The sequence below is a fragment of the Lacerta agilis genome, chromosome 9, assembly GCF_009819535.1.
Source record: "Lacerta agilis isolate rLacAgi1 chromosome 9, rLacAgi1.pri, whole genome shotgun sequence".
NCBI lineage: Eukaryota > Metazoa > Chordata > Lepidosauria > Squamata > Lacertidae > Lacerta > Lacerta agilis.
The window spans coordinates 10,457,574-10,470,172 of NC_046320.1; the positions used below are offsets into that span (position 1 = coordinate 10,457,574).

Here is a 12,599-nt window from a genome sequence, read left to right on the forward strand (position 1 = left end):
CCCCCAATTTTGTTTATTCCTTCTACTATCATTACATTTACACCCAACCTTTCATTTAAGGGGCCGTGCACAGTTCCCCTCCACCCTGTTTTATCCTCACAACCACCCTGTGATATGGTTAGTGACACCCAGCAAACTCTTGCTGGGTGTCACTAGCCTACCTCACAGTGTTGTTGGGAGGATAAAACCCTGGTCTCTCCCAGGTCCTAGTTTGACAGTATAACCACAACACCACACTGGTTCTGGTTTGGGAGAGAGAGAGAATATATGAAGTAAGGTAGCTTGTTTTTAGATACACACTTAAATGTGGGCCGCCCCTCCCCAAAAGTGGCTAGAACAGAGATGAGGGGGGCTCACGTGGGGGTTGAAATGAAATACTCATTTGCCCTTCCCTTGGAGGTGCTGGTGGCAGCAAACCGTCCGTCCAGCCAGCAGAGAAGACCGAGACAGGAAACAGACGTCTGCCTTACTCTGAAATCAGCCGTCGAACCACCCTGCTCAGCATCATCTTGGCCACTGGCTGCAGCTCTTTAATGTTTCAGGAGGCAGGAACCTCTTTAATGCCACAAATTGCAGCTTTTGTATGCAGAGCCTGAGCGCGCGCGCCCCCCCCCCCCCCAAAGTCATGACAGATCCTTCCTCACAAGGAGGAAGAAAAACAGACCCACATCCAGATTGCTGGTCTACTCGCAAGCACGTGTACACAATATAAGAGGTAGAACTCAGCGTTGTGAACACCCTGTGATCTCCCTCTTTCTTCTCTATATGAACTGACTTCCCAAAAAAAATCACCTTCAAAGGCTTTGGAAAAAAGCCCGGCATCGCATCGCAGCCGGGGGCTTTTGTTTCACTCTCGGCACCTGCCTTCAAAGCTCTTTGAAAAGCGTTTCCAGCATCTTTGCCTACGAGTGGCCCCGAGGACCTGATTTTTAATATATATATATATAATAAATAAAAATAAATATCCTTCATCCCGTGAAATCACACAAAGGATTTCCGAACATCTGTGAGTTAACCGGCGAGGAAGCTTTCCCCCATCTCAGTTCCTGCTCTGATGCAGGGTCAGAAAGGCAGGAAACTGACACCCCACAGCACGGGCAATTGCGCCAACCCATTCTCCACCTTTGCCAGGCGTAGAAGCAGGCGGATCTGGGACTGGGCAGGACAGACCAGGTGGTGGCCTCTTGACAGACCACTGGTCAATTGCCAGTTGACCACCTACTGCTAATGGAGAATCTTCCAAATGCTAGACTTCATCTGAACCTACAAGATGTTTCCTTGTTCTCAGTTCATATTGGAGATGCCTTGATAGACATTAATTGTGCCTTATAACTGTTCAGAGATCCTGAGCATGTATCGTTGCTTGGAAAATGTCAGAAACATCAAATGAACATTCAGAACACGTTATTTAAAAAAAAGATGCAGTAGGCCGTCAAGTCTTATAAACCTTGGGCCTGAAAGTTTGCTGTCCAATCTGAGGAAACGTATATTTAGCACGCGAGTTCTGTGTTGGGTCCCGATGCCTGCCTTTGAAGAAGCCTGACGCAGACCTTCACAAGCCCTTCCGGGCCACCTCAGCCATACCCTCTGCCCCGTTTAGCTGCCCCATGCCTTGTTGTTTGCAATGGTTCTACTTCTTCACCCAGATGTCATCACGTTCATTTTGGCAGAACCCGTCCTGCTCTGGAGTCTTTCAGGATCTCGGTGCTTCTGCAGACAGAACGGCCACCAACCTCTCCTTCATTCTGCTATCAGCTATGCACCACCAGGTTGCCACTAAGGTGGCCTCTAAGCCCAAGGGAAGAATTCTATCTATTGAGGGGCCCACTTCTGAGATGGAGCAAGACACATTAGAAAGCGGTCCAGTTTGGTCACTTGTGCTGGTAGGCAGTCAGAAGGTCAAGTCCTCAATGGTTGAGCAAGACGACTGCCGCCATATGCAACAGTCCTAGCCAGAGGGACAAAGAAGTTTGGGTGGCCCAGCCCTTTGCCATCGTATTCCTGGGCTCCCCGAGAAGCATCTTCACCTCGGAGGGCTTCGTCAGGCATTCTGCCGCAAGCGTCTGGTTAAACCAATCCTCCCGGGAAACGCAGGAGTAAGTGCCATAGAGCTCGTCCGTCATATTGTCTATGAAGTGGATGCAGTGGCGATGGCCAGGTCCGCAATGCGCAACCGTCTGGTTGTCACGGAGCCAAGTGTGAGTGGCGTGGTGGGATTTGATAGAGCAGTTGAGGTAATAGCGGGCGCCTGGTGCCACGGTCACATTCTCACAGTGCTGGCTGTCATCACCTGGACAGGAAGGAAGAGCAGATGGTGTGTGTGTGTGTGTGTGTGTGTGAGAGAGAGAGAGGTCACCCCTTGAACACCCCGGTGTGGAACAGCAATCCTCAGGAGGCCTTTGTGGTGGCTGTGGTCATGATGGGACCAAGGTTGACTTAAAAATCCCCAGCTACTGAATCACAGCGCATTGTTCCTGCTCAAGAGATCCATCTCCTTGCTCGCCAGCTGTTGGTGAACATAAGAGCACTGCTAGATGTTGTGCTGATGGCCTTTGGGTCCCTAAATCAGCCTCCTGCCACCTGATGGGCTACAACTCCCACCAGGCTCAGCCAGCATGCTCAGTGGTCAAGATCAGGGACCACCGCTAGCCCAATGGGCAGGTTGCTATTGTTTAGCAAGGCCAAAGCTGATCAAAAGGGGCATCATCCATGCTTGGAGTAGCTGGCCAATTGGTTTCCTTCTAAATCTAAAACAGGACTGGGGCAACCTGTGGCCCTCCAGATGCTGTTGGACTCCAGCTCCCATCTGCCCCAGCCAGAACGGCCAATGGTCGGGGTGATGGGAGCCGAGGTCCAACAGCATCTGGAGAGCTGCATGGCTCCACGTTCCGGATCTTCAGGAAGGGCAAGAAAATGGTTTATTTGCAAACATTACCTTTAGCAGGGCTGTGGCTTGGAGATGAACAAATATCGGTAACAGGATCGTGTGCTAGAGCCTGTAGCAGTGTGCTAAAAGAGAGAGAGAGAGAGAGAGAGAGAATGTAAGGAGATCCCTGGTGGGCCAGGCCAGTGGCCCCTCTAATCCAAGACAGGAGTCGGGAGCCAGTCAGCAAGAACTCACAAGGTGTCAGTGTTGACTCTTTATTCAAAGAAACAAAAAGAGCTCAGGTTTAGTGAGCACAGCAACTCTTCCCTGTAGGTCTTGATCCATGCAGGTAGTCACATAAAATGGGGAGTCATGGACACCACCTTGAGCTTTTAGGAGGAAAAGGTGGTACATAAATGTATTTAAATAACAAATACATCTTTAATGCTTAGCCAAGGGTTCCCTGCAAGCAGAAAGCTAGCTCAGCATCAACAAGGTGGGGCTACAGTATCTCATCCTGAGATGAAGACTTTCTGCATGCAGGAAGGAGTCATCCAGAAGTGCACTCCAATGGGATGGCGCAAGTCTGCTTTGTCACCTTGCTCTGCCGCATGTCTCTATGCGCCGGAGAACATGTAGATATAGAATGGGCAACTGTCAACAGTAGAAAGGAAGGGGGAGGTGGGACCTACCCATTTCCATGCTGGTCACGGTCATAAACAGAAGTGCATTTCCCGTTGATCCATCCGCAGTCAGGATCCCTCGCCAGGATGCAGCTCTCACAGCTGTCCTTATACGCCCCGCACATAGCCATGGGCAGCTGAACCACCTCACTCACAGAGGCTACAAACAGCTCCTTCTGCAAGGTAAAATAAAAGCAACAGCTGCACCGAGCTCTTTCCAAACAGCAGGACTAAGAGATGACTCATGCATATTCTTGAAGGGCAACATGGACCAGCCTATCTGTACCCAGAGAATGGGTAACATCGGTCTAACAGGAAAAGCAACGGTCATTGAGTGACACACAGGAATTGCTCCGACTTTTGCAGAGGAAAAGGGGATTAGAGGGGATCCCCTTTTGCATGCCAGTGTATTCAAGGAGCAGAGGGTTGTCAATGGCTCCTAGCCAGGACGGCTCTGCTCTGCCACCACAGCTGGGAGGCAGAGCTGCTTCTGGATACCAATTGATGGGAACCACAGGAGGGGAGAGGGGCTCTAGGGCTCAAGTCCGACTTGTCAAGGGCTTCCCAGAATGGGCACCTGCTTGGCCACTGCGAGAAGAGGATGCTGGACAAGGTGGGCCGTTGGCCTGATCCAGCAGGACTCCTCTTATGTCCCGTCCCCCCCGAACAGATTATCCTCATGTTCAGAAAAAAAGAGCATGAGACTCTTAGTCTCATGGTTGTGGGTTTGAGCCCCACACAGGGCAAAAAGATTCCTGCATTGCAGAGGGTTGGACTAGACGACCCCTGTGGTCCCTTCCAACACTAGCATTCTATTTCCTGCGTCAACTAAGGAAATTTAAATTGCCCCAGGAAGTGTTGATCCAATTTTACAGAGGCATCATTGAAACTGTTCTCTGTAATTCTATTACTGCTCGGTACGGTACAGCCTCCAAGATGGACAAGAAAAGGCGCCAACGAGCAGTAAGAATTGCAGAAAGGGTAACTGGTGCTAGCTTGCCTTCAACAGAGACACTCTATGCTACCCAAGTTAGGAAGAGAGCAGAGGGAATTGTCGCAGATCCTTTGCATCCCAGTCATCATCTGTTTGATTTACTTCCATCTGGACGTCGCTACAGGGCTTTATATACAAAAACAGCTAGGCACAGGAACAGTTTCTTCCCTTGCGCCATTAAATTGTTAAATTCACAGTTATGTGGCAGAAGGGGAGGCCAGTTACGGGTGGGGTTCCTTTGCTGTGTTATTGTATTGTGAGTGGAATAGTGTTGTATAATGTACGTTTATATTGCAATGTAGCCGAAGCAAAATTCCAAGTATGTTGGTACTTGGCCAATAAAATTATTCCTATCCCTTCCTCCTATGACACCTGCATGTTCATTCTGAGTTGATGCCCTTCCACCCCATAGAGAAAAAGCGGGAAGGCGTTTTTCAGATCCTTTGCACATTTTTTTGATCCAGCCACTGCTGCTCTGCCATGGCCCTGGTGGGTCAGCATCATTCCAGCGACCCAGTATGGAACAAGTCAGGGGAGGTCTGCATTTTGCAATCAAACAGTCTAGAACTTTGATGAAATAAAGCATGGAGCAGGCAAAGGGAAAAGAAGGGAGGTTCTTCCTTACTCTTTCACTGTCCACAGTCATGGTCCGAATGCCAGCAGGAGAGAGGAAAGGCTGGATCTCCAGGACGTTGCTGGCCCCCGTGGGCAAGACAGCAACCTTGTGGACGGTTCCCCTGTCTGCGTAAAAGGGCAGAAGGAAAGGTTGGCAAGCTGGAAGGAGGTAACGGGGATGTGGGAAATGATGATGGTTGGATGAAGGCTGTAAGTTAAGACCTGTATGGTGCAGCCCAAGAAGACCTAGGTTCAAATCCCGACCCAGTACTGCTTTGGGCTGGTTGCTCCTCAGCCTGAACAGAGGGAGACCTGGGGTCCCCAGATGTCATCGGGCCCTAATTCTCATCCGCCAACAGCCAACATGGCCCACACAGCCAGGAGTGATGGGAGTTGTAGTCAACATCTGGAGGGCCGCAGGTTCCCTCCCATGGCTTCAGAGAAAAGGGCACAAAGGTGATCAGCAACGCCCAAGGGCAGCGATGCCAAGCGAGGGGCAGCTTTGACCGTACCTGTGGACAAGTACAGGATGCTGTAGGTGCCGCCATCAGCTCCCGGGGCTCTGTGGACACCAAGCTGCTGGTAGCGATGCTTGCTGTGAAACAAGATGTCTTCCTGCTTCACCCTGCGTGCCACCTCGGGGTGGCTGTCGGCCACTTTGAAGGTCTCGTGGGGGGTCTGCTGTTCTCCTTCTAGACACTGTTGGGAGCGACAGATAAGGCCACCAGATTAGGGGTGACAAGAAGGATCTGCCACCTGCTTGCACTAGGCAGAGATGGAGAACCAGTGGCCCCCTCCAGACCACCAGCCATTGCCATCTGTGGTGCCAGTCAGGGATAGTGGGAACTGGAGCACCACAGATGGCCCACCCCTGGGCTCTAAGGACCTTTCTGGCTTCTGGACTGCAAGCTTCTCTAAGCCTTGAGCACTAGAAACTTGTTCCTTTAAAAAAAAAAAAAAAAAGCTTGCACTGTGTGAGATGGCAGTGATATGGAATTTTTGCCTCCAGGAATCTTGCAAGTTTATCTTCCTCCCAAGCTTTGCCACATAACATATAACAGGAGTGTACAGTTCTTTTCAAAACTCCCCACCTCCAGATTTAAAGGTCACCACTACCCATTGTCAGTTACGGGCAAAACTGCAGCAAAAACGGCACAGTCACCAGCTCTCAGTCTCCTTTCAGTTCTGCACATCTAGTCACCCTTTGACTGGAGCAGGGCTCCCCAAAGCAGCAGGCAGTGATCCCTGCAGAGGAGGGGGGATTCCCTCGCAGGGCGCTAAGAGGCAAGGGGGCGGCAGGAGGTGGGGATTTAAGACTCCTGCTAAGTGACTTTAAACGAGATACTGGGAAGCCACATCGCATTGAAAACGGTGAAGTTGTGACTAAATGTGATATCGAAGACTCTCGCTCAATCAGACTTTGAAAAGTTGGTATACCTGGACCAGCGTCATTCATTTTGTTCAATTAATAGTTTTTGTTGGATTTTGATTAAATGTGCAATTAACTGTGAGGGTTCTGAATTATATTGGGTTATTATCTTCTTTAGTGGCCCATGCAAACTTCTATGCTGAATAATGCTTTTTGGAGGGGAGAGGGGGTACTGGGAAGGAGTTCGTGGAACCAAGGGGGGGGCAGTGGCCCCAAAAAGTTGGCTAGAGGATATGCCCCAGTGATAAATCCGCCAAGGGAAGCAAATTTGCAACCCTCCCCGCTAACATTTCCCTTACCTGCCCAGGCCTCACAGGGGGGAGTTTCTCGTGGTAGTCTTTGAGAGGTGATGTTCGGAAGACCTTACTGATGTCACCAACAGAATAGACACAGACTGCGGAATATTCCCTGGGGATAAGCATGAGAAGCAAGGGGTCCGATTAATTTTTTTACTGCCCTGCTTTTCTGCCAGCACAACTACCAAAACAGCTTACAGGAAGAAAAATGACAGTGTTAAAAACACACTAGTGAAAACACAACCATTTCACCATTATGATAATCTCTTAATACATCTGATCAATTCTTAGAAACGGCTTGTTCACAGGTTTTCAGAAGCCACTTTTTAAAAGGAGGGACGCGGGTGGCACTGTGGTCTAAACTACTGAGCTCCTAGAGCTTGCTGATCAGAAGGTTGGTGGTTCAAATCCCCATGACAGGGTGAGCTCCCGTTGCTCGGTCCCAGCTCCTGCCAACCTAGCAGTTCGAAAGCATGCCAAAGTTCATGTAGATAAATAGGTACCACTCCGGCGGGAAGGTAAACGGCGTTTCCGTGCGCTGCTCTGGTTTCGCCCGAAGCGGCTTAGTCATGCTGGCCACATGACCCGGAAAAACTGTCTGCGGACAAACGCCGGCTCTCTCGGCCAGTAAAGAGAGATGAGCGCAGCAACCCCAGAGTCGTTTGCAACTTATCAACTGTCAGGGGTCCTTTACCTTTTAAAAGGAAGAGCCAGGTAGATCTCTACCAGAGGGCCTTGCACAACCTGGGTGCCACCACTGAAAAAGGCCCTGCCTCCTGAAGTCACCCATCCGATGTCCGGTGACACCGGGGGGTCATTACTCAGTCAGAGAGCAGCTACTCTGCCTGAAGGTGGTCCCCAGGTTCATTCCCCAGGCAAGGCAGGGAAAGGAGGTCTCTGTCAGAAACTCTGGAGAACCACCGCCAACCAGCACAGGCTGTGGAGAGTATCAGAGCCTAAAGAGTTAAGTGCTCTGCTGTGACGCACTGGTCACTGTGTGGGCAGTTCACATACGGGCTTTTGTCTTTGTGTGAGCTGTTTTTCTTGGTTTCGTTTTTCCGACCGGAGCAGTCATGGAACTGAGCACTCCGGGAGAAGATTTATTGTTTTTTGTAAATAAACTCAGCTAGTTAAGAAGACAATGCTTCTGTGAATTATTGCTGTGCTGCCTTGGCAGTTACACACAAGCTTCCGCTGTGGCTTTGAACTCTGCTAATAACCAGGAGTTGCCAGGCACAGAAAGCAAAGCAACGCAACGCAAGTGTGCCGGACCCTGGTAAACGCTACAGATTGTGGAACACCCCATTTCACAATCTAGCACAGACATCACTGAGATAGATGGACAAATGGCCCAATTCTGCATAGGGCAGAAAGCTGTCCCACCCCAAAAAAAACCACCAGTCTCAATGCCCAGAGACATTCATGTGAGAGCAAGGAAATAGGTGCAGGTCCTTTATGTGTATATCAAGCTCTTCTTCCATGCTGGAAGTCACACGTGATGCTCACACGGTTGTTCCTGGTGGTGTCCCATCCAGGCCCCAGGATCTCCGGCCAGCAGGCAGGAAGCCCTTTGGGGGAGGGCCAGAGCTTAATAGCAGAGGCCCTGCCTGCATGCAGAAGGCCCCAGGGCCAATCCCTAATGGGATCTCCAGGCAGGGCTGAAGGAAACAAACAAACTAAATGCCCTCCGCCAAGTGTAGATGTGACCTTAGCTTTCATTTGCCTCGCACCACGGAGCAAGGCACTCACCACTCGTTCAAGAAGAGCCCGTAGACTCTCGTCTCCGACCAGTTGGCAGACTCCACAATGAAGACGTCCTGCAGCTGGTTAAAGTGCCGGTCGGTGTCAGAGTCGACGCAGAGCAAGGTGGCCTTCAGGAAGGTGGTCCACTTGGCAGCCGAGAGGGAGCCGGTGCCTCCTCTGTCCCCCTGCAAGAAACAGGAAGGGCGGTCAGGGGTTGGCAGCTAGCAAAGCTGTCAAGTTTCAGATTTGAAAATAAGGGATCAGCAGTCTCACCTATCCCGGGGATAGGTCAGTGGTGGGCGGAGCCAGAAGCAAAAGTGGGCGGAGCAGCAATGTAAACTCCAAGTGGGCTCGGGCTCAGAGCGGAGCAAAGAGGAGGGCAGCCATGTGCTCCACGCAATGGAGCCCCATCGTCTTCTTGTCTGATCCCATCAAAACAGGACAGGAAGCAGCAGCTGCTCAAGGGCAGCCAGGCTCCACCGCCAGCTAACCCTATTGTCCGGCTGAGGGGCTCGGCAGCAACGGATAGGGGCTGATGCATGGGGAGGAATACACCCCCCTGTAAGCACGGGAAATGGCTCCCACTTGCTTTGAGGGCTGAGGCTTTTCTCTCCAAGTAGGCGAGGTCTTCCCACCCAGTCCCTGGCCAGCAGGGGAGGAGCTGCTTTCATTAAAAATGGGAAATTTAAGGGAATTAAAAAATAAGGGAGAGCAGCGGGAAACTGCTTAGAATAAGGGAGAATCCCGGGGAAAACGGGATACTTGACAGCACTGAAATGCACGCCAGCGCGGTTACACAGAATCGTAGAGGCGGAAGGGACCTCAAGGTTCATTTAGCCCAACCGCCTGCTATGCAGGAATATGAACTAAAGCAGCCAGGACAGGTGGACGTCCAACCTCTGCTTAAAATCCTGCAGGGAAGGAGAGTCCACCACCTCCCGGTGGAGACCGTTCTACTGTCAAATGGCCCTTGCTATCAGAAAGTTCTTCCTGATGCTTCGGCGGAATTTCCTTTCCTATAATTTGAAGCCACTGGTTCAAGTCCTACCCCTCTGGAGCAGGGAGAAAAAAAACAATCTTTCATGTGACAACCCGTCAAGATGCTTGAAGAGAGCTCTCGTATCTTCTGTTCTCCAACCCCCTCAACTGTTCCTCATAGGGCTTGGGCTTCCACACCCCGATTTGTGTGCGTAGACACATACAGTGGTGCCTCGCAAGACGAAATTAATTCGTTCCACGAGTCGTTTCGCCTTGTGATAATTTTGTCTTGCGAGGCACCTCTGTACAGTACAGTACTTTAGTCATAAAGTCATAAAGTACTGAAAGTCTTGAAGTAAGCCATAGCAGGTTTTTTCCCACATTTGCCTGTCCTGCGTCCTCTCTTTCTCTCCCCGCACTCGCAAGAGAATGCACTCCTCCCCTCCTGCCGATCAGCTGTGAGGCGCAGAACAGGCAATTCACCCATTGTTGCCTCAGCGGCCCCTTCTCCCATGTGTCTGATTGCTGTCTTTTTGTTTTTTGGATTGCTGATTGCTTTTTGTTGTTGTTCAGTTGTTCAGTCGTGTCTGACTCTTCGTGACCCCATGGACCAGAGCACGCCAGGCACGCCTATCCTCCACTGCCTCTCGCAGTTTGGCCAAACTCATGTTAGTAGCTTCGAGAACACTGTCCAACCATCTCATCCTCTGTCGTCCCCTTCTCCTTGTGCCCTCCATCTTTCCCAACATCAGGGTCTTTTCCAGGGAGTCTTCCCTTCTCATGAGGTGGCCAAAGTACTGGAGCCTCAACTTCAGGATCTGCCCTTCCAGTGAGCTCTCAGGGCTGATTTCCTTCAGAATGGATAGGTTTGATCTTCTTGCAGTCCATGGGACTCTCAAGAGTCTCCTCCAGCACCATAATTCAAAAGCATCAATTCTTCGGCGATCAGCCTTCTTTATGGTCCAGCTCTCACTTCCGTACATTACTACTGGGAAAACCATAGCTTTAACTATACAGACCTTTGTTGGCAAGGTGATGTCTTTGCTTTTTAAGATGCTGTCTAGGTTTGTCATTGCTTTCCTCCCAAGAAGCAGGTGTCTTCTAATTTCGTGACTGCTGTCACCATCTGCAGTGATCATGGAACCCATGATCTCCTTGCTTTTACCGAAGGCATAAAGCAGCCTTTTAAAACCCCTGCTGCAGTGAGGGCTTTTTCCTCTCACTGTTTGCGAGCTGCTAAACCAGTAACAGTAACATCTTGTGGGTAAAGAAGGGCAGCTTACTGTATCACACCCCGCTTTCCTGCTGGCTCAATTGCTCCTTAATTGCTACCATTTACAGTACCGAGTCAGCAATCTTCTTTGTTTTCTACGTATCTCTAAGCATTTTCTGCCTTCATTTTCGTCTTGCAAAGCAGGCCCATAGAAAAATTTGTCTTGCGAGTCACCTAAACAATCGTAAAAACCTTTCATCTAGCGAGTTTTTCGTTGCGCGAGGCATTCGTCTTGCAAGGTTACCACTGTACTTGCACATTTTGCCTCATATCTTAGGTTCTAAAAATGCTAGAATCTTAACACTTTTTGAAAAAGGTGAAAGCTGGGAATCTGGGGGTTATGGTTCAAGGGGAAGAAAATATTCCCTTTGCCACAACTCTGTGTTTGTGTGTGTGTGTGATCTCAGCTGGATGTGTGTGAATGGCTGAATATAGCTTACCATGCAAAGGTAAGTATTGCATTCCCCCCTCCGGTTGCTGCTCACACACACCCCACCCCGCACACAAACACAGGATGTTGCCCATGAGAGGATTGGGCCCTCAGGCTGAAAACGGCCCTAAAGTAACCGCAGCTACTTCTTCCCAAACCACTAGTATTTAGTGTGATACCCATTGACATGACTTAGCCCAAGGGAGTCCTGCTCATTAACACCAATGAGACTACTCTTGAGTAAGTGGCCCCTGGGTCTGATCTTCAGCTGATCCCGCGACTTCTCATGGAGCACCCAGAGGCCCCAGCAGAGGACCCCCCCCACACACACACACCTTGCACAGCTGAGCCACCCTGGAGACGTTCCTTGGGGCGGCTGCGTTCTTCGGCCAGTCGGGGTTTTCTTCTCGGAAGAAGTAGTAGATCTTGTCATTGTAAGCCTCCTCTTGTCTTATGATGGCAGCCTTCACAAACTGCGGATCTGCAGGCGGACAAGACAGAGCGGCCGTGAGGCAGGAAGGAACTAAGCAGGACGTTCAGCTAGGGCAGTCTGGGCAGAGGAGGCATCTTAAGAGCATAGGAGTCACCTGCTGGATCAGGCCCATAGCTCGTTCAGTTTAGTACCCTGTGCTCCATAAAGGTGTCCAGTCCTCTTTCAAAGCCATCCAAGCTGGTGGCCATTGCTGCCTCCTGTGGAAGGGTGTTCCATAGATTAACTCTGTGCCGTGAGAAGAAGCCCTTTCTAAATGTCCCAACCTTCGGCTTCACTGAATGCCCATGAGTTCTAGTGTTACGAAGAGAGAGATGAAAGCTTTTCTGTGCCCACTTTCCCCACGACAGGCATAATGTTACAAACTTCTATCGCGTCGCTTCTTCCTCTCCCTTTTCTCCAACCTGATAAGTCCCTAAGGCTGCAACTTTTCTTCCTGGGGAGTCGCTCCACCGTTTTGGCTGCCCTTTTCTGAACGTTTCGTTTCATGGCTCTCTCTCCCCCCCCCCCAGAATCCTGGGAACTGTAGTTTGCTAAAGGTGCTGAGAGAGTTGTTAGGAGACCCCATCACAGAGCTCAACACCGATGAACACATGAAGTTCTCAGATAAGGGCACCCACCTTAACGACGAACAGAATACGTGGGGAAATGCCAATATCTCACTACAGTGAGACTGAGACGACTATTTCTCACAAGTTAATGATCAAAGCCAGTGTTGCCTAGTGGTTAGAGGAGGGGTCCCTAAACTAACGCCGGTGGGCCAGATACAGCCCACACAAGCCAATTATCCGCCCTCCTGACG

General features: G+C 50.4%; 1 protein-coding gene across 1 annotated transcript in view; it reads right to left on the bottom strand.

The window, feature by feature from the left end:
• Positions 1 to 1,257: 1,257 nt before the first annotated feature.
• Positions 1,258 to 12,599, bottom strand: part of SEMA7A (semaphorin 7A (John Milton Hagen blood group)) — a gene marked incomplete at its 5' end in the record, with an annotated part of 56,035 nt that continues 44,693 nt past the window's right edge. The window contains 8 exons of the mRNA XM_033160719.1: positions 1,258 to 2,290; positions 2,936 to 3,009; positions 3,559 to 3,725; positions 5,169 to 5,284; positions 5,671 to 5,857; positions 6,887 to 6,995; positions 8,633 to 8,811; positions 11,643 to 11,788. Of these exons, the coding sequence (XP_033016610.1) occupies positions 1,908 to 2,290; positions 2,936 to 3,009; positions 3,559 to 3,725; positions 5,169 to 5,284; positions 5,671 to 5,857; positions 6,887 to 6,995; positions 8,633 to 8,811; positions 11,643 to 11,788 (1,361 nt within the window). The remainder of the gene's footprint in view (positions 2,291 to 2,935; positions 3,010 to 3,558; positions 3,726 to 5,168; positions 5,285 to 5,670; positions 5,858 to 6,886; positions 6,996 to 8,632; positions 8,812 to 11,642; positions 11,789 to 12,599) is intronic.